Source organism: Sander vitreus, chromosome 3 (assembly GCF_031162955.1).
Source record: "Sander vitreus isolate 19-12246 chromosome 3, sanVit1, whole genome shotgun sequence".
Taxonomy (NCBI): Eukaryota; Metazoa; Chordata; class Actinopteri; order Perciformes; family Percidae; genus Sander; species Sander vitreus.
In genome coordinates, this window is record NC_135857.1 from 35,415,012 (window position 1) to 35,437,486 (window position 22,475).

General features: G+C 42.0%; 1 protein-coding gene and 1 pseudogene across 2 annotated transcripts in view; both read left to right on the forward strand.

Moving 5' to 3' along the window:
* LOC144515928 (uncharacterized) overlaps positions 1–6,442 on the forward strand; it is a 37,405-nt gene extending 30,963 nt beyond the window's left edge. Inside the window, exons 10-12 of the mRNA XM_078247126.1 lie at positions 1–69; positions 2,027–2,195; positions 4,688–6,442. The exon at positions 1–69 is cut by the window's left edge and continues 182 nt beyond it. Of these exons, the coding sequence (XP_078103252.1) occupies positions 1–69; positions 2,027–2,195; positions 4,688–5,641 (1,192 nt within the window). The 3' untranslated portion in view covers positions 5,642–6,442. The remainder of the gene's footprint in view (positions 70–2,026; positions 2,196–4,687) is intronic.
* A 4,802-nt stretch (positions 6,443–11,244) lies between these two features.
* LOC144515929 (uncharacterized) lies at positions 11,245–21,704 on the forward strand (annotated as a pseudogene). Its single transcript, XR_013501783.1, has 10 exons — positions 11,245–11,513; positions 11,690–11,797; positions 12,070–12,177; positions 15,540–15,654; positions 15,753–15,981; positions 16,171–17,729; positions 17,832–18,004; positions 18,366–18,539; positions 18,955–19,001; positions 20,523–21,704. The product of XR_013501783.1 is annotated as an uncharacterized LOC144515929 (transcript).
* The last annotated feature ends 771 nt before the right edge of the window (positions 21,705–22,475 follow it).

Genomic DNA, 22,475 nt, shown 5'->3' on the forward strand with positions numbered 1-22,475 from the left:
GAAGGTTTTGGACCGCAGAGTGGTGAAGGGAAGAGTAGAGTTTCTGCTGAAATGGAAGGGTTTCTCAGAGTAAGTATGACTCTATAATATTAATACTTGGTGTTCTTGGTCCTATATATATATATATATATATATATATATATATATATATATATATATATATATATATATATACACACACACAGTGGGGAGAACAAGTATTTGATACACCGATTTTGCAGATTTTCCCACTTACAAAGCATGTAAGTCTGTAATTTTTATCATAGGTACTCTTCAACTGTGAGAGACAGAATCTAAAACAAAAATCCAGAAAATCACATTGTATGATTTTTAATGAAGTAATTAATTTGCATTTTATTGCATGACATAAGTATTTGATACATCAGAAAAGCAGAACTTAATATTTGGTACAGAAACCTTTGTTTGCAATTACAGAGATCATACGTTTCCTGTAGTTCTTGACCAGGTTTGCACACACTGCAGCAGGGATTTTGGCCCACTCCTCCATACAGACCTTCTCCAGATCCTTCAGGTTTCAGGGCTGTCGCTGGGCAATACGGACTTTCAGCTCCCTCCAAAGATTTTCTATGGGGTTCAGGTCTGGAGACTGGCTAGGCCACTCCAGGACCTTGAGATGCTTCTTACGGAGCCACTCCTTAGTTGCCCTGGCTGTGTGTTTCGGGTCGTTGTCATGCTGGAAGACCCAGCCATGACCCATCTTCAATGCTCTTACTGAGGGAAGGAGGTTGTTGGCCAAGATCTCGCGATACATGACCCCATCCATCCTCCCCTCAATACGGTGCAGTCGTCCTGTCCCCTTTGCAGAAAAGCATCCCCAAAGAATGATGCTTCCACTTCCATGCTTCACGGTTGGGATGGTGTTCTTGGGGTGGTACTCATCCTTCTTCTTCCTCCAAACACAGCGAGTGGAGTTTAGACCAAAACGCTCTATTTTTGTCTCATCAGACCACATGGCCTTCTCCCATTCCTCCTCTGGATCATCCAGATGGTCATTGGCAAACTTCAGACGGGCCTGGACATGCACTGGCTTGAGCAGGGGCACCTTGCGTGCGCTGCAGGATTTTAATCCATGATGGCGTAGTGTGTTACTAATGGTTTTCTTTGAGACTGTGGTCCCAGCTCTCTTCAGGTCATTGACCAGGTCCTGCTGTGTAGTTCTGGGCTGATCCCTCACCTTCCTCATGATCATTGATGCCCCACGAGGTGAGATCTTGCATGGAGCCCCAGACCAAGGGAGATTGACCGTCAACTTGAACTTCTTCCATTTTCTAATAATTGTGCCAACAGTTGTTGCCTTCTCACCAAGCTGCTTGCTATTGTCCTGTAGCCCATCCCAGCCTTGTGCAGGTCTACAATTTTATCCACGATGTCCTTACACAGCTCTCTGGTCTTGGCCATTGTGGAGAGGTTGGAGTCTGTTTGATTGAGCGTGTGGACAGGTGTCTTTTATACAGGTAACGAGTTCAAACAGGTGCAGTTAATACAGGCAATGAGTGGAGAACAGGAGAGCTTCTAAAAGAAAAACTAACAGGTCTGTGAGAGCCGGAATTCGTACTGGTTGGCAGGTGATCAAATACTTATGTCATGCAATACAATGCAAATGAATTATTTCAAAATCATACAATGTGGTTTTCTTGATTTTTGTTTTAGATTCCGTCTCTCTCACAGTTGAAGAGTACCTATGATAAAAATTACAGACCTCTACATGCTTTGTAAGTAGGAAAAGCTGCAAAATCGGCAGTGTATCAAATACTTGTTCTCCCCATTGTATATAGTATCTTGTTCATTTAGAAATTGCAGATAATCTACAGCATAAATTCCGGCATTGTATCATACCCTCAAAGTTGAAGGTTTGGTATTTTGACACGAAGTTGCAGACCATCATATAATCTTACAAAATGACAATAGAAAAAAGGAATAATACCAATTAGCAATGAGAGTGAGAATGTATTGCCTAAAAACAAAGCCTGAGGAGATTTTCTTCTGTCTTCACTCACCTTTCCAGTGAGGATAACACATGGGAGCCACAAGACAACCTGGACCTCGACCTTATCACCGAGTACATGCAGAAACACAAGGAGAAGGAGGAGAAGAAGGAGGAGGGCAAGAGGAAAGTTGTCAGTGAGGCCTCGGGAGACTCAGAGGAGCGAGGGAGGAAGAGGAAGAAGGAGAAGGTGAGCCGAGGAAAGAGGTTACTCCAGACTGAAGAGTCCCAGAAATCTAATCTGAATATTAATGAATATTAATACAGCGCTAAAACGGGAGGAATTTAAATGATTTATTAAAAATGTAATAATAATAACATAACAATAATAACTTATTTCACCAGTAACTTGCTGTTAAACAACAAAAACAGATGAGAAAAGGGTATTTTACAATAACTTTGAATGCACCACAACGTTTACCCGTTTCAAGTTAACACAACATTTACCATATATTGTGCAGACCTAGCTACAACTGTTAATGTGTGCAAATGATTAGTAGCCTAATCCTTGAATGGTATGATTATGATGGTTTCAGTTCTGACCAGTGGTCAGTTAATGTATATTTTTAGGCTGCTTACACATTCAGTCGGTCCGTGGTCGTCTGTCACGCTTTCTCTCTCTGTTTCATTACAGCGGCCGTGTTTCTTTTTTACAAATAATGTGTTTCACGTTATCATACTTCCACAAGAAGCTGCTGCTCACTCTGTATAAAGTATGAACAATGATTATTCTCCATTTTAGCATCAGTAAATCTGTGATCGACCTCGCGGTCTGGTAAGGAAAGCCGTGAACACACATCTATCTGAATTATTTCAGCCTGACTCGACCTAGTCTCTCTTCCTCCTGACTCGACCTAGTCTCTCCTCTTCCTGACTCGACCTAGTCTCTCCTCCTCATCCTGACTCGACCTAGTCTCTCCTCCTCCTCCTGACTCGACCTAGTCTCTCCTCCTCCTCCTGACTCGACCTAGTCTCTCCTCCTCATCCTGACTCGACCTAGTCTCTCCTCCTCCTCCTGACTCGACCTAGTCTCTCCTCCTCCTCATCCTGACTCGACCTAGTCTCTCCTCCTCATCCTGACTCGACCTAGTCTCTCCTCCTCAGCCTGACTCGACCTAGTCTCTCCTCCTCCTGACTCGACCTAGTCTCTCCTCCTTAGCCTGGCTTTGCCGTCATGAAACACAGAACGCCAGGATGCTCTGATCAGACTCGGTCAAGCCTCGCTTTATCGGTTATCCTGGCTTTATAAATTCTACTGTTGTGCAATACCACTTTAACAACACATTGATTTCATGTAATTCTGAGCCATTTGGTTACTTGTCTTGGTTGCTAACCGAGCCTTCAGTTCTCCGTGCCTGTATCTGTTAACTGTATTTATGGACCCGAGACCAAACTAAAGCCTTAATTTTATTAAATTGGCTGTAAAGGTTTTAAACTACAACTCAGAGTTGTTTGAATGAAATCTGCTCAGATGAAAACTTAATGAGTGCAGGACATGTATAGTACAGAACAGTAGGCTATGTTTAGGAACCCCAAAACACGGATTAATACACTTCAAAAAATGAACAATGATCTAACAAACAAAATGAACAATAATTTACTTTAGATATTCCTAGTCTTATGTGATTTAACAGGAGTTAGGAGGAAACAGTGTTGAGATTAATAATAACATGTAAGTTTCTGTATGGAGTATAGCATTATGGGTATTTTATCTGCTGAACCGTTAACATTTGGCAAAAAAAAAAAAAACTGATGTAATTATCAAAGCACATCATGGCTACACTTTTTCGTCATTTATTTTAAAATTAACGAGCAATTTGTTGTTTTTTTGCAAAATACTGAAAGCAGCAGAACTGAGTAGGCTACATTTTAATATCTGTTTATTTATCACAAGTTATATCATTATCGCGATATTCAACAACGTTACGGCATATCACATATTTTCCTCATATCGTGCAGCCCTAATAACCCTGAAATTGTGTCAGATAGTGTCGCAATATTTTCATCTGTATCGGTTTCATCTTTTAGTCTAATTTGTTTATTATGTAAATAGTTTTTTCTTTCTAAATGATCTCATAATGTTGTGTGGTCATTGTTTTCACCTTCGTTTGACTAGTTTATAACTGAACCCATTATTACCAAACCCAGCCATCACGCACCGCGCCGTCACATCCTGCGCCACATCCCACCACCAGTAAAGTCTCAGCCTGTGGGAAACACTGAGAAGAGCCCGATGGCTTCCATAGTAACATGTCTCCAACCAGAAGAACTTTACCTTTATTTTGACCTCAAATTAATGTATGTATTTCAAAAGGTTTGAATGGGATTTAAAGGATGAAAAATACCCAGAATGTATGAAAGGTTTGTGTTATTTTAAAGTTACCATGTAATTTCTAACTGAAAGTAAAACTGAAGAGAGTGACCAAATGTTTTAGTTTTTAAATTACCAATCATTTGAATGGGGAAACTTGCCCGAAAAATGTAGAATATTTCTGAACTTATAAAAGTTATGAAAAGTACATTTGCTTCAATAATAACATGTCTGCAACCGGCACATATTTACCTTCATTTTATCATAAATTATTGTATGAAGAGTTAAAAATGTGAGTGAGAGCAAGTCCAGGGTTTAAGAAGGTTGTTCACTAACTCTCTCTCTCTCTCTCTGTTTGTCTGTTGCTATAGAAACAGAGAGGAGGAGAGGGACCCAAACGTCACCACTGTCAACACTGTGACAAATCCTTCACAACATCTGGATATTTAAAGATTCATCAGAGAGTTCACACTGGAGACAATCTACACAGCTGTGATCAATGTGGAGCAGCTTTCACACAACAGAGTAACCTAATAATACATCAACGCGTTCACACTGGAGAGAAGCCGTACTGCTGTGATCAATGTGGGAAAACCTTTTCTAACAGTGGTAGCCTAGAAATCCACCGACATGTTCACACTGGAGAGAAGCCGTACTGCTGTGATCAATGTGGAGCAGCTTTCACACGACAGAGTACCCTAAAAAGACATCAACGCATTCACACTGAAGACAAGCCTTACAGCTGTGATCTGTGTGGTACAACATTTTCTCAGAGTTGTAACCTTAAATCTCACCAGCGTGTTCACACTGGAGAGAAGCCTTACAGATGTGATCTATGTGATAAAACCTTTTCTAGGAGTGATAGCCTAGAAATCCACCGACGTGTTCACACTGGAGAGAAGCCGTACTGGTGTGAACAATGTGGGGAAACATTTTCTCAGAGTGGTAGCCTAGAAATCCACCGACGTGTTCACAATGGAGAGAAGCCGTACTGGTGTGAACAATGTGGGAAAACTTTTACTCATAGTAGTGACCTTAAAAAACACCGGCGCATTCACACTGGAGAGAAGCCGTACAGGTGTGAACAATGTGGGGAAACTTTTTCTGAGAGTGGCCACCTTAAAACACATCAACGCATTCACACTGGAGAGAAGCCTTACAGCTGTGATCTATGTTGTAAAACTTTTTCTCAGAGTAGTAGCCTTAAATCTCACCAGCGCATTCACACCGGAGAGAAGCCGTACTGGTGTGAACAATGTGGGGAAACATTTTCTCGAAGTGGTTACCTTAAAAAACACCAGCGCGTTCACACTGCCTCGTTGTGAACATGTTTCAGAGCCAAGCTGCTTCCTCCTGCCTCCTCCTCATGCCCTGATAGCTGTGTTGTTATTTTCTGATCTTCTCTCCACGTTGAAGGCTGACCAGCAGTAACTTCATCTTCTGAACAGCATGTATTACATTGTCATGTATGTATGTATGTATGTATGTACATGTCATTTAGCTGACGCTTTTATCCAAAGCGACTTCTAATTAAGTGTTGTCGACCCTGAAGGTGCAAACTCCAGACAACAAGTAGTAACTGCAAGTACATTAGCTTTAAATAAGCAAAACGGTTTTGGTCTATGAAGCTAATTTCACACTTCATAACTTTATGAATTATATAACTCACCTGTTGTATCAAGGCTTAAATCAGCAGACTGTCACTAGCTTTGAGATATTTTGAAAAAGTTTGGTAAGAAAACCTGCATTTTTAATTTCATCAAGTATCCTGTATTATAAATACATGTTTGGCATTTGTAGTAAACCGCTTGACAATCAGTTGGAAATTCAGGGAGAAATTATGATTTTAATTGTGGATCGACCTTCTGCCTGTTCGTTAGGAAATGGCCGCCGTGTCAACGTATCGCTCCAATAAACAGCAGCGGCCAATGTGGTATCTACGTATTTATGTATATATGTTATCCCAGAGGCTGCTTCAGCGGATTAGACACATGAGAACAGCTGGTTGTATTCGGGGGGGAGGTTTACGAGCTTTTGGCCAATTGTGGGATTTCTAACCCATGTATAATCATTTGTTTTATTAATTTGATCGGTCCTCTTCTTAAATAAACTGAGTTGAACTTCGACATTTAGTTTCTTCTTATTTTACAGGTTTATTCTTTTTTATGACACTCTTATGACATCATACTTCAGTTTATCACAAACATGAAGAAAGGGGAAAAAACTAGGGCTGTCAAAATAACGCGTTCATTTCGATAAATGAAAATAATAATAAATAACGCAGATTAATCGTATTGACCTTTGACCCGGAGCCGTTTAGCCACCATTCGACTGTAAAATGAAGGAGGGAGACGAGAATGCGCTGCCTGGATCATTAATTGGAACATTTACTTATAAAAAAACGGTCTGATGGAAGTGTGGATAAAAATAAAGTCGTCTGCAATGTCTGTAGCAAGGAATTTGCATATCACCGGAGTTTGTCAACTCTAAAGGACCACCTCAATGCGAAGCATCCAGGAGTTAACGTTAATCCGGAGGTAGGCTTACGACCTAGCACGTCCCGTGATACCGACTGTAGCAGTCAACGTCATCTTCAAACCACACTGGTGCAAACACTGAAACGCAAACTTAGCAAATCTGTATGTGACCGACTGAGCAATTCCCTTGGTAAATGGATCGCAATGTCCTGCAGACCAGTTTCGGTGATAGAAGACAGGGGGTTAGCAGAGGTTTTGCAAATAGCCTCTTCAGACGTAACATATAACCCGCCATCGCGAAACACCATTATGTTAAAAATCCAGCAGCTGTACGACACTAAAAAACAAAACAAAAGGAGCTTTATTGGTGGGAGCGGAATATATCGCGCTGATGGGGGATCACTGGACTTCAGTTAGCAATCACGATTACCTTGGTGTTACGGCACACATCATTGACTGTGAGTGGAAACTCCAGTTATTTGTGTTAGAAATGCTAAAAACGGACACCAGGCATTTCGCTGATGCCTGCGCCCAACAGTTTTTGTCTGTGGCGGAGGCACGGGGAGGTCAACAAAAGATCACCACACTCGGCACAGACAGCGCCCGAAACATGATTGCTGCGGCGAGAAAGCTTCCATATGAGCACATGCCTTGCGTTGCTCATATGTTACAGAGAAGCATCACTGTTTGCCTCGCAGACAGTGGGTTTTGTGACACATTGGCGTAAGTGTCGTGTCAAGTGTCGTAAGATAGTGGGACATTTTAAACATAGTCCTGCTAATACAGAGGAGCTCCACCAGCAGCAAAATCAACTTGGGCAACTGACAGAAAGTCTGATTCAGGACGTTCCCACAAGATGGATCTCGTCACTCGCCATGATCTCTCGTCTCCTGAAGAACCAGGAGGCTGTCAAGGCTACAGTGAGCAGACAGAAGCACAAGCTGACTATGTTGACTTCATCTGAGTGGGACAAACTTCAGAGGCTGGAAACCATCCTTGAACCATGCAGGTAAAAGCTTACACACACATATACACACACAAAACGTGTGTAGGCCAGGCTACTACTATGACACTCATATAATAAATGTACTGTGTGCATCTCTTATCATCCACTGCAGATATGTGACTGAGCTCCTTGGAGGTGAGACTTATGTTTCTTGCTCTGTGGTGTTGCCTGCTCTCTGCCACCTGTACCGCACAATGGAAGTTTCAGAAGAGGACCCAGCCTACATAGGAAAATTCAAGACTGCCTTTAAAAAGGACCTGTCTGAACGACAAGCAAACCTCAACAATGGATGGCTCAACATAGCTTGCTGCACTGGACCCACGCTTCAAGGACTTGAAGTATCTTCAAAGAGGAGACAGAGAAGAGGTGTGGACCAGTCTTGAGGTACTGCTGCAAAATAAACCCGGTACGGCTACCCCAGAGCCTGCAGAAGAGCCACTGAAAAAGAGAAGCCTCCTACTCTTTGCTTCAGACACAGACTCAGATGATGACACGGTGGAACCAAGCAGGGCTCTGAACCGCTACAAAGCAGAGCCCAGCATCAGCATGGAGGAATGCCCGCTGCAGTGGTGGACAACTCATGCAGGAGCCCATCAACAGCCGTCTGTCCTGGCTCGCAAATATCTGGCTGCGCTTGCCAGTTCTGTCCCTTGTGAGAGACATTTTTCACTTGCAGGTAACATAGTCCTAAAAAAAAAAGGGCAGCCTTGAGCTTTGAGAATGTAGAGAAGCTAGCTTGTCTCAGTGACTGGCTGAAGGAGAAGTAGAAGTGAGGCAGATGTGTCTGACTACAACTTAAAAATGAGAAATTGTTGTTTTTTGTGTGTGAAATGTGGTAAAAAGGGGCTGATTTCTTTATTGGTTTATGTTCAATTATACAAAAAAAAGCCCTGGAATTGATATTGCACTATGTTTAACTTTTAGTCTCTGTTGCCTGAGTTTATTTATGGCACATACAAGAGAAATAGTGTTGACTGTATATATATATATATATACTATATATATAATATATAATAGTCCAGAAGTTTTTTTTATTAGAAATTAGATGTCTTCTCTTGTCATGAACCTACATTATCTAGAAATACTCATGACTGTGGTGTTCCCATTGCTAACACCTCCTAGCCTGACAAGCCAGACCCACATCCAGATGTTGGGTCTGGGTCTGCCCCACATCCAGATGTTGGGTCTGGGAACTCACCGTTGGCAGGGCTCAATCCGAGGGGCGGGATAAACGGTTGTCTTTTAAATTCCCTCTGCACGCAATAGGATAGTTCTACAACCAATCAGAGCAACGCCAGTTGATTGATTCAACTTTTGCCGTATCCGGTCGGTAAAACTTCGAACACATCTTCCTTTTTTAAGAATGACTTCAGTGCCGTTCTTTGTTCTTTTCTCAAAGAAAAGCTGAACTCCAAGTCTTCCCAGCAGCAGCAGCCATAAGCCCCGCCCACTGACTCTATACACGATGTGATTGGCCTGACCAGAGTTTGGTTTTTCCAGCTCGCAAGCCAACGGAGAGTGCCTAGACCCCCCTGGCTGCAAATTGCATCACAACTACAATCACATACCCTTCACCATACCCCCCCATCATCACATACCCTTCACCATACCCCCCCGTCATCACATACCCTTCACCATACCCCCACGTCATCACATACCCTTCACCATACCCCCCCATCATCACATACCCTTCACCATACCCCCCCATCATCACATACCCTTCACCATACCCCCCCATCATCACATACCCTTCACCATACCCCCCCGTCATCACATACCCTTCACCATACCCCCACATCATCACATACCCTTCACCATACCCCCCATCATCACATACCCTTCACCATACCCCCCCCATCATCACATACCCTTCACCATACCCCCCATCATCACATACCCTTCACCATACCACCACATCATCACATACCCTTCACCATACCCCCCCATCATCACATACCCTTCACCATACCCACCCACATCATCACATACCCTTCACCATACCCCCACATCGTCACATACCCTTCACCATACCCCCCACATCATCACATACCCTTCACCATACCCCCACATCGTCACATACCCTTCACCATACCCCCACATCGTCACATACCCTTCACCATACCCCCACATCGTCACATACCCTTCACCATACCCCCACGTCATCACATACCCTTCACCATACCCCCCCATCATCACATCCCCTTCACCATACCCCCACATCGTCACATACCCTTCACCATACCCCACCATCTACACATACCCTTCACCATACCCCCACATCGTCACATACCCTTCACCATACCCCCACATTGTCACATACCCTTCACCATACCCCCACCATCTACACATACCCTTCACCATACCCCCCCATCTACACATACCCTTCACCATACCTAGAGATTAACATGGTTGTATTTCAGTTAGCCTAATAGCTGGTTTGATTTGCATTGAGAGATGATTTTATGGAAAGTACCCCATTTCTCTCTCCTCCTCATCCCTTCCTCTTTCTCACTGGTGTACTTCCAGTTTTTTACTTTGACTTTGTCTTGCTGTGATGCAGATGTTTCCTTTACATTAAACATCTGGTAAGTAACACTTTTCAGCTGATTTTTGATCTTTCATTAAACTGTAAAAATGTGTGTTGTTGGAGAAGAGTTTAGTTTGGTTACCGTTAACTGTAACAGTTATCAACTCGTAACCCTAACAGCCACCGTGTTCAGGATCACCAGCTGCTCTAACAACAGGAGCTAACCAATGCTAGCCATGCTAACCATTATGGAGCTGTTTCCAAATCAATATTTGAGAAATCAAGTGTAGCTCTGCTGACAAAGTGAGACAGGACTGGAGGTGATCTGTTAGCGTGAGGACGAGAAATGACTTATGTGAAACTTTATTTCAGATAAGACATTACTGAAACTCACTACTTATTTATATTCTGAACCCACAACTCATGAAAGAGTCTGAAGTCTCTAATGTTTATTCTGTACTGCAGTAAAAGTACCAATACACACTGTCAAAGCCTACTGCGTTAGTACAAGTTAAAGTTCTACTTTGAAAACATTACTGAGTTAAAAGTACACAAGTATAATCAGATAAATGTATTTAGTGTATCAAAGTAAAAGTACACAAGTATTATCAGCCAAAGTCATTAGTTCCACTTCCCGTCTTCCATTTCCCCTCAGCCCTAGATATTATGTAACAGCCTATTCTTTTTACAGTCACTGGTAACAGGATACATCACAAGGAGGCCACTTGGAGAGTGAGCAGCAGAGTTGATGTTGCTGATCTTTAGCTCATTAGATGGTCAGTTAGCTCCATCTAGTGGACAGATAGTAGAACTCCATCATCTGATGGGGGACAGCTTAAGTCATCAGTGAAAAATGAAGGATGTGTCAGAACTTGTCAGACAACGATCCATGATGTATTGTATTCAACCCACAGCCATCTTCCAACTACTGAGACAGACTTGGTTTGCGTGTGCCTGAAGGAAAGAGCTGCTGATTCACTGTTTTCTACACTGTTTGTGACATGTTGGAGAGGAATGAGAGACTAATGTGTCCTGTGATGAAAAGCTTGTTATAGTGACAGAGGTCATCTCTCCCAGCAAGGTGTGGACTCTGCTATGAGTCAGTGTGAGGACAGAGAGGAGGGAGCCCCTCCCTATAAAAAACCCACTCTGTGTGGGGACCATGACAGCCAGACCAAAGCTCAGAGGTGAGATGATGATGGACTCTTCTCCATGTTAGAGCTCAGCACTCACATCACCCCACCATCATGATTCACACTGAATATATATGTATAAAATATGAAATACTAACGTGATTAGTATTTAATATTATATAAGAAACAAGAGACAACGACGAGTTACTCATCCATTGTCTTTGTATCAGGATGCAGCAGCAGAAACCTGAACCTGAACCCAGCTGTGTGTCCATGAAGAGTGACTGGTCTATGGGTCATCTTATTCAGTTTAAAGATGGACAAGCTGCTGATGGAAGGTAAGAATTTGAAAATGAACTTTGTAATTATCTGATTTTCCTGAGAAGTAGAATCCGGACATGGTCCAGAGCTTGGTAGTCTGTTGTAGAACTCCACGATATAATGTGTCAGCAGTGACATCACAGTGTACACCTACTGTATGAATATATAAATAAAATGTACTTCTTACTTTATTAGTCAACAAAGAGCCAACGACTGAGATGAGACAGCATCTTTTGTCAGATTACATTTTGGTGAACAGTTACTGATCCACTGTCTTTGTTTGTATCAGGATGCAGCAGCAGAAACTTGGACCTGAACCCAGCTGTGTGTCCATGAAGAGTGATCGGTCTATGTATCGTCCTATTGAGTTTAACGATGGACAAGCTGTTGATGAAAGGTACAAATTTTAAACTTTGTTATTATCAGACTCTCTGAGCTTCATGGTCAAGGTTCGGCGATGCCACAAAATGTGGTTTTGATCTGATGCCCAGTGATACCAGGACCAAAACCACCAAACAGATTAATTGGTTTAAAGAAATGCCAATAAACCAGATCAGAGCCTTTTTTGGAAGTAATTTTAATAGTAGTAATAATAACACTACATGAAGAGACCAAAGCAACCCAACGCTAAGTTATACAGCCCTGCACACTGGACTTGTACCGTTCACTGTATCTGTGCTGGTTCCTCCTGCTCCATACTCCTCCTGCCTGTCCTCCTCCTCTTCATCATTTTCCTCCTCATCACCACCATGACTGGACTTAACTAATAACAATAGAAACAGTAATAAACTTGAATACATTGCATACTGTATTTACATACAAAATAAAGACTTGTAAACTTGTGATAGACTAGAATTATCAGCATATATTAATGAGTTTAGGAAGTCATTGTTATAATAGCATTATAGATGCATATTCCCTCTCAAACCCGCTTTCACCTATTGCACACATATTATTGCCAAAGTGTCTCTTCTGCTGGGTCCTGGTCCTACTTCATCAGTGCTGCTCTCGCTGACAGTGCTAACCTTGGCCTTTCCACTAAGGAGCATGTCAGTTAATTTAGCACATTTTGACACATCCTGCTCCAACATTTTTTTCTTTTTAATCTCAACTTTTTCAGTTTTCTATGTGTAACCAACAATTCAAAATGATCTGTAACTTCAGAGGGAGGTGACATGGCTGAGGGTCAGGCTGAGCCAATCAGATTTTTCTTTATTCTTTTTCAATATATTTTTATTGAGCATCAATAATAATACATAACATCCACAATGGGACAGCAGAATGACATAAAAACAATGCTCAATGTTTTTCTGGAGCAGTGAGAGGTTGAAAATGTCTACGAAGACATCTTCCAGTTGATCTTCACACACCTTAAAGGTGCTCTAAGCGATGTCACGCGTTTTTTAGTCTGCAACATTTTGTCACATACAGCAAACATCTCCTCACTATCCGCGAGCTGCCTGTCCCCAGAACACACTGTAAAAAAAAACGTGGTCTCTGTAGACAGCCCAGGCTCCACAAACGCCAACAAAAACAATATATGCCAACCTAGGAGGTTGAGTTGTTTGCTTTTCTTTTAACCAATCACAGTCGTCTTGGGCGGCGCTAAGCTCTGGACGCAGCAATGGTGGCTCTGCAAAATAGTCTTGGGAGGAACTTGTTTTGGTGGAACATTTGCACCCCGCAAAAGAAAACGCCACATTCAATATTAAATGAAGTTAACTGTTGACACAATACAGTAACGTGACCTATTTAAATTAGCTGACACATGGTTAAACCTCATTGGCTCTTACCAGTATAAGTTCGTGTGTACTTCGTCCACAGCAATCCCACCAATCTTTCCCAAAATGTCCCAGTTAGATAGGAAATGCCGTAAACATTATTTTTAAATCTTTACAATCATTCCCCAAAAGAACCAAGGAGGCCTGCCTTGTTGCACCATCTTAATTTTTTGAAAGCTTGTCATTTTCAGTTTGTAGCTTGCTAGCTTGTAATGTGTTGTTGTTTCCCGTAGCAAAGGGATTTGGAGAACGGCAACACAGAGATCAGAAGGTGAAGGGCATGCGCCAGATGTCAGGCTGGTTATACTGGAAATATACTTCTATTGATCCAGACTACTTTGCACTGCTCATAGCTCTCTGGAGTGCATACCTGGATTTCTTGTACTTCCAAAATCCCCAAACCCTGAGTTGAAGGCATTTGTCAATATGCTGCGTGTCACGATTTTGATTTTAAATTCCAGAATTTATCCAAATGAGCTTTCAATTTGGACTATCTAAATCAGGAGCACCATCTACAATTCCCCCAGTATTGTTTTCTCTTTACATCCCAGCCTACTTGCGCACAACCAAAGACAAAAACAGACACAGCTTAGCTTACCGGCTGGTAGCATGCAGCTAAAGACACTGGGTAACATTTACTCATCAGAGTTGGAGATGATGGAGAAACAACAGAACTGAAAAATTCTCCTGCTCCCCTGAAGTCAACGGTGTGGGAACATTTTGCGTTACCTGTGAGTGAGTTATAGAAAGAAACAACGAAGGTAAAGCATATTGGCTCCAAACAAATCCTCAAACTAATGGTGTATTCAATTGCACCTCTTTAAAAATTCGGAGAAACTGTTGCGAAGTACCCTTCTGCCATTTAGTGGCTCCTATTGTGGCATTGCTGTCCCTGTTAAAAAAAGATTCTTCTTCTGATTTGTGAATGTGTGTACAGCAATCCTCGATACAATGTCATTGATGCATTTGGTGATTTAGCCAATGACCGCGTCAAAGGACAACATCTTCAGGCAGGTAAAACTTGAGAATCAGCCAATCAGGAGCAGCACTGCGCTCTGCTGCTCGCTGAAGAAGACAGGTTAAGTTTCAGTATGCGGGAAAGTTTGGAAGAGAGCGCTGGCGTCGAAAGACTGCACCGTTTGTATATAGATAATATAAGATAGTGTTGCTGTACTTATTGCTAAGTTCCTAGAATTGTGTGCATGCAACTACCAGTAAGTAATACTGATGTTTGTTTTTCGTTTTACCTCTTAATAATGTTAAACTGTGTTTATTGCACTGCAATAATGCTGTGGCACGTTGCTGCTCGTCATTGTATAATGGCGGAGCCTCACATTGCCCGTGTGTTTAATTGTTTAGAGCACTGTATATTAACGGAGGTGTTGCTTTGCAAGCCTTACGTGTCCCAATTTGACATATTGTATGTTGTTCTTGCACAATATGTAACGTTTATGTTAAGGAGGAATTCTGCAGCTCATAATTATATGTTCAGCTGAATATAGCATGTTGTGTATTGTTGCAGTTAATGTGCATCAAATTAATCTTTGATCAGGGATAGTGTACTACTGCATTTCTAAGTTTTGTATTTGCTGAGTAATAAGCATTTATTATAACACTGCATTTAAGTCATATATAGCAAAACTATAATTTAACCTAATTTAAGTTTGTTTTATTATATACCTGCTACATATGTAATAACAATTTGACATTTATATAGTCTACATTTTCCTGATTCATGCCTGTATCTCTGTTTCAGAACCACACATACTTAAACCTTTATTCCAATAAAACACAAGGAACATCTTGTCTGCATTCTGATCGATGCCCCCTGGTGGCCACAACCTTTTAAAGACCAGCCAAAAATAAACAGTGTCACGAATCCACTAGTGGGGAAGTGACAAGCTGGGCTTCCCTGGAGTCTTTTCTCTCTCTTATCCTATCTCTCTCCTCTGCTCGCTCTTTTTGTCCTCTCTCACAGTGCAGTGTGTGTGGCTGGCCGCTCCCGGGATTACTCGCAGCTGCAGGCAATCTCTAAACAACCACCTGTTTTCCATGGCTCATCAGCGCAGCTTCTTAAGCTGTGGCTGCTCTCTGTTCAGCGCCGGACAACCTTCAGACTGAGAGATGAATCACATGATGATTTCTTTAAACTAAATGTTTATCTTTTTAAACTTTTATCATTCTGTTCCAGCTGTTGCAGGAAAGCATTGTCACTTTTGTAAAGAACGAGCTGAAGAAGTTTCAGAAGGTTCTGAGTCCAGATTACCCAGAATGCTTAGAGAGTCAGAGGAAGGATGAAGATGTGTTGGACGGTGAGGATGAAGAGCAAAGGAGGAGGAGCAGAGAGGCATTTCTGAAGCTCACACTGCACTTCCTAAAGAGAATGAAGCAGGAGGCGCTGCCTGATCGTCTGAAGAGCAGTAAGAGGATTTTAACAGATGTATCATGATGGAAAGAGGAAATGGAGGTAAAATATGAGAAGTGTATATTTCCAATCTGTGCTGTAATTAAACTGCACACATTTGCATCCGATCAAGGGCTGTTTTTCTTAAAACTGATACAGCTTTAAATGTTAGATTCTCTGATTTTAATTTGTTGTTTTTTGTTAGGTTGTTCAGAAACTTGTGTTGCAGTATGCCGCCCTAAATTCAAATTCAAGTCCAACAATCAAACAAGAAGACATTTTTAAAGCCCCACCTGGAAGAGATGAAGCAATCAGAACAGTGATGACGAAGGGAGTGGCTGGCATCGGGAAAACAGTCTTAACACAGAAGTTCACTCTGGACTGGGCTGAAGGCAAAGCCAACCAGGACATCCAGTTCACATTTCCATTCACTTTTAGGGAGCTGAACGTGCTGAAAGAGAAAAAGTACAGCTTAGTGGAACTTGTTCATCACTTCTTTAGTGAAACCAAAGAAGCAGGAATCTGCAGGTTTGAAGAGTTCCAGGTTGTGTTCATCTTTGATGGTCTGGATGAGTGTCAACTTCCTCTGGACTTCCACACCACTGAGATCCTGACTGATGTTACAGAGTCCACCTCAGTGGGTGTGCTGCTGACAAACCTCATCAGGGGGAATCTGCTTCCCTCTGCTCGCCTCTGGATAACCACACGACCTGCAGCAGCCAATCAGATCCCTCCTGAGTGTGTTGACATGGTGACAGAGATCAGAGGGTTCACTGACCCACAAAAGGAGGAGTACTTCAGGAAGCAATTCGGAGACAAGAAGCAGGCAAGCAGAATCATCTCCCACATCAAGACATCACGAAGCCTCCACATCATGTTCCACATCCCAGTCTTCTGCTGGATCACTGCTACAGTTCTGGATATGGTATTGAAAATCAGAGGGGGAGGAGAGCTGCCCAATACCCTGACTGAGATGTACATCCACTTCCTGGTGGTTCAGTCCAAACTGAAGAACATCCAATAGGAGCTGGGACCAATTCACACTGGAATAAAAAGACAAAAAAGATGATTGAGTCTCTGGTAAAACTGGCTTTTGAGCAGCTGCAGAAAGGCAACCTGATCTTCTATGAATCAGACCTGACAGAGTCTGGCATCAATATCAGATCAGCCTCAGTTTACTCAGGAGTGTTCACACAGATCTTTAAAGAGGAGAGAGGACTGTACCAGGACAAGGTGTTCTGCTTCGTCCACCTGAGTGTTCAGGAGTTCCTGGCTGCCCTTCATGTCCATCTGACATTCATCAACTCTGGAGTCAATCTGCTGTCAGAAAAACAATCAACATCCCGGCTGCCTAATGTCTTCAGAGTCAAACGTAAAGTAAAACGTCTCCGTCAGAGTGCTGTGGACAAAGCCTTACAGAGTCCAAATGGACACCTGGACTTGTTCCCCCGCTTCCTCCTGGGTCTTTCACTGCAGACCAATCAGAAACACCTACAAGGCCTGATGACATACGCAGGAAGTAGCTCACAGACCTATCAGGAAACAGTTGAGTTGTGATCGTTCTCTGGTGGAGGACATGCAACAGTCCCTGACATCAGGAAGTCTCTCCACAGATGAACTGTCTCCTGCTCAGTGGTCAGCTCTGGTCTTCATCTTACTGTCATCAGAAAAAAATCTGGACGTGTTTGACCTGAAGAAATACTCTGCTTCAGAGGAGGCTCTTCTGAGGCTGCTGCCAGTGGTCAAAGCCTCCAACAAAGCTCTGTACGTGCACACAGATCTATCCAGATTAAATGCAGTTTTTCTTTAATTAGAATTTGTATTTGTTTGTAGCTGTGTTCTTATGTGTTGCTGATTCCTCTTCAGATTAAGTGTCTGTAACCTCTAGAAAGAAGCTGTGAAGCTCTGTCCTCAGTTCTCAGCTCCCAGTCCTCTAGTCTGAGAGAGCTGGACCTGAGTAAGAATGACCTGCAGGATTCAGGAATGAAGCATCTGTCCTCTGGATTGGAGAGTCCACACTGCAGACTGGAAACTCTCAGGTTGGTGCTCAGCTATTTGAAAATGAGGACCTCTACATTGTTATTTTCTTCATATGTTAATTATTGGATGGCCTTTCTATTGAATCACTTTTAGGTTGAGTGGCTGTACATTGTCATAGAGAAGATGTGAAGCTTTGCCGTCAGTTCTCAGCTCCCAGTCCTCTAGTCTGAGAGAGCTGGAATTGAGTAACAACGTCCTGCAAGATTCAGGAGCGGAGCTCGTCTCGGCTGGACTGAAGAGTCCATACTGCAGACTGGAAACTCAGGTTGGCGTTCAGTTAATTAAAAAGTATCACCCTCTAAGGGTTTATTTTCTTCCTATGTTAATTATTGGATTTACTTTTTATTGAATCTCTTTCAGACTGAGTGACTGTGACCTTTCAGAGAGACTCTGTGAAGCTATGTCCTCAGTTCTCAGCACTCATTCCTCTAGTCTGACAGAGCTGGACCTGAGTAACAATAACCTGCAGGATTCAGGAGTGAAGCTGTTGTCTCCTGGACTGAAGAGTCCACACTGCAGACTGCAAACTCTCAGGTTAGTGTTCAGTTAGGACCTGAGAAACAATGCAAGTTAAAGCAACATTGTGTAACATTAATTTCTCCAATTTTTCTCTACATTTTCACAGTAATTTACTTCTATCAATACCTCTACACATGCATTTGTCATGATTACATTACTTTTAATCAAAATGTAGCGAGTCACCAACTCAACAGGTGCAACAACACAAGACATAGCAAGTCAGCAAATATTACTTAATAGTACAACAACAAGAAGGCCAGCTCGCTGTCCTGCCCTTTTTTATTTCGCGAAACTCTCTGCAATGACTAAATGCCAGTCAGAGTTGTCTGGTAGTCTCACTCCGTCTCATTTCAAACTATGATGGTTAAACCTTGCAATTATCCACAGCCCTGGAGTATGAAGTTGATTGTGACTTTGTTTCTTCCTGCAGGGAGGACCATGGTGGACCGCAGAGACTGAGACCTGGTGTTAGGAAGTGTGAGTGTGTTTTAAGTTTGCTCTAAGAGAACTCAGCGTGTGTGTTACACTAGTTTAACCCCTTCCTGGTGCTGGAAGTATGATATAAAATGAGGTTACTTATTTCAATGTTTTACTGAACAGGATGCTGAGTGCTTAGCAGTTGATGGTGAATTGGCTAAATCTCCCTTTACCAGTGGATGTTATTCTTATAGGCATAGGTAACTATAAAGAAATAATCAAGAAACAATAGCGCGGTGCCTCCACTGTGGAACTACTTAACACACTATGAGCTATATCAGTTTTTCCCTAGAAACAAATGTCAAATATTTTAAATGTAAACCTTAGTATAATGAAATGTTCAGGACGGCAACACACAGCTTACCACAGACATAAACACACACACAAATCCTCACACAGTATTCATACTTGCACACATGGTAAAAATAATGTAGCCTAGTCATATCTGTAGTGACTGAATATATCCAAATAAGCTGCTGAGGGCGAACGGCTGAACCCGTTTCAAACAGGTTTTCTGGACTAAAAATAAACCCATGTCCTGTGCGCTGTATAACTTTGGATTCGGTGATCCATTTATTCACAGCACTGTAAAACACATGTTGACTGTCATGTTCTACTACGAGACAGAGATAAGAGTAAAGTTCTTGCATGGACCCCTATTAGATGACTCCTCACTTACTGTGGCCTCGCTGTGTGATCCCTGGTCTAATGTCATTTACAGCAGTGGGATTGATGTTTAGGGAGTAAAAAACCATACATTACTAACGTTACACTCACTTCGCTAATCCTAACGGTTACCAAATATTGCGTTCTTCTTCTTCTTCTGTGTAAATGCGTTACTGCGGAAGGTCAAAAGTTTAAAGTGTGCTGCCCCATTGGCCGAATAGTATCACCTGTGTTGGCTTTATGTTTTTTAGTCTTAAAAATAATCGGTTTGTTTTATTAATGTATTTATTCATTTTTCAAAAATAAATTTCACTATTGACACATTAACAAAAATATTTTTTATAATTAAACCACTAATTTCTTGGGGTTGCTTAGGGAATTCTAGGGGTAGCTCCAGCAGCCCCAAGCCCCTCTCTGGCACCGCCTATGGACTAGGGCTGCCAGTATGAAGAAAATATGCCATAAACAACAACCATGAATACCTACATAAACTGGTATTTCTATAACGTGAAGATCAGCTAATAGCAGTTTTAGAAAGCAGATGGTTCAGAGCTGCTTTGTGCTGCAGTATAAGAAGATGTGACAGTTTTAATAGTGAGACTTTATTCAGTTTATGTTTCTAGATTTGGATCATCAGCTGTCATCGGGTCAACACGAGAAGCTGAACATTGTTGACATGTTGACTCTCATGTTCAGTAACTGTTCATGTTGTTATAACTGGATTGTTAAACATCAATCACAGCTGAATATGAAATGAACGTTTGAATGATTTCTTTTCAGTTATTGTCAGTGAAGTTGTTAATTAATCATCAGATGATAACCTGCAGCTGTATTGTGTCTTGTTCTCTCCATCAGATGTTGGTGAACTGGAACTGGACACAAACACAGTACACAGAAAACTCAAACTGTCTGACAACAACAGGAAGGTGACAAATGTGTGGAGGAGTATCAGTCATATCCCCGTCATCCAGACAGATTTGACCACTGTCCTCAGCTGCTGTGTAGAAATGGTCTGACTGGTCGCTGTTACTGGGAGGTCGAGAGGAGAGGAGAGGTTCTTATATCAGTGAGTTACAGAGGAATCAGCAGGAGAGGAAACCGTAAAGACTGTGTGTTTGGAGGGAATGATCAGTCCTGGAGTCTAAGATGCTCTGATGAACGTCATTACTCTGTCAGGCACAATAAGAAGAACACGCATCTCCTCCTCTTCTGTCTCTAACAGAGTAGCAGTGGATGTGGACGTTCCTGCTGGCACTCTGTCCTACAGAGTCTCCTATGACTCACTGATCCTCCTCCACAACACCACATTCACTCAACCTCTTTATCCTGGGTTTATGATCTGGTCAGCTGGTTCCTCAGTGTCTCTGTGTCCTCTGCAGGACTGAGAGTCTCTCCTGGGGACAGAAACACTGACTGAAGATCAGACGGTGACACAGGACGGTGACACAGGAATCAATTGTCAGTCCAATCCCATTGTTACTTATCTGACTCTGTTGCAGACTCTGTCATGGACACACGCTTCACACTGTGAGCAAAAGAGAGGAAAAGAGAAGGAAAAAGAGACGTCCGTCGCTGTCTGGAGGATAACTAGCCAGTTGATATTGCGTGTGTGTGTTTGGTTAATCGCGGTCAAATCACTGAGGTTGCCTTGGAAATTTAGGCTACACTATACACGCATTACCTGCAGGCCTAGGCGATTTCATTATGTAATTCCTAACGGAAATCTTCTCACACTCAAAACACATTTCTCTGTCCCAAGTTCAGTCTGTTCACCATCACACACACTCTGCACTGTGAAGCAGATCTGAGACTCAAACACAAAAACATTCATCTGATTTCATCTCTGGGATCATCAACATTTTAACATATTTGTTTGACTAAAACACTTCATGATATGTAACATCTAAAAAATAATGTTATAGGTTACTATTATGTCCTTTATATTTTGAATCATATTGTAATATATTTAAATGTTTCTATAAACAATCATCATAAAGTCTAATGTTTCTAAATGCTTTTAATAAAATCTATATGTTTCGTCTTGAGGGTGATCATTTGTTGATTTGATCATATCATGATTTCGTTCATCAGTTGACTTTCTTTACTGAGATTGATACACACACACCCCCCCCCCCCCAATAATCAAAAGCTATGTAACTCAGTGCAGCCTACTCCAAAAACCTGTTATATTTCCTTTACATACATAAAGACATGCACCATAAATTAATGCAGAAAAGGTACAAATTGTTGCAGAAAAATAAACCAGAATGCAGAAAATGAAGTGTTTGATGTTCAAAATTCTCAACCATTACTATTCATTTTGGTGCTTAACCCACTTTTTGTCGGGTTAATTTAGCTAGCTAACTGTAAAGACGGCTAAACGCGAAGGGGCGAGAAATTCGGCAGGGAGGAGATTTTTACGTTAGCTAACATTATGGATGGTCGATGTTGTGACTAGGATGCCTGGGTCTGCTAGTCTCTGTTTCCCGACGCTTCATTAAACTGCCGTTAGCATCGTAAGCACCCAGTACCGGCTGGGACTAACGGTAACTAGCTATTGCTACATGTCCCGGCTGTGTTGTCAGCTATCATCCCGAATGAAGTCTCTTTGTGCTGGGGGAGTGAGGCAGGCAGAGCAGGGTGTGCTAGCTGGCTAAATTAGCATTAGATTAATCGTCTATCTATACAGCTAACATTAACGTTACTAGTGAACATATTTGTGGGTTAGCGCAGTGCTGCTTTTATCCATGGTCAAAACAATCATACTACTAATAACTTTATGAGCGAGTTGAACGATGTAGTAACCCT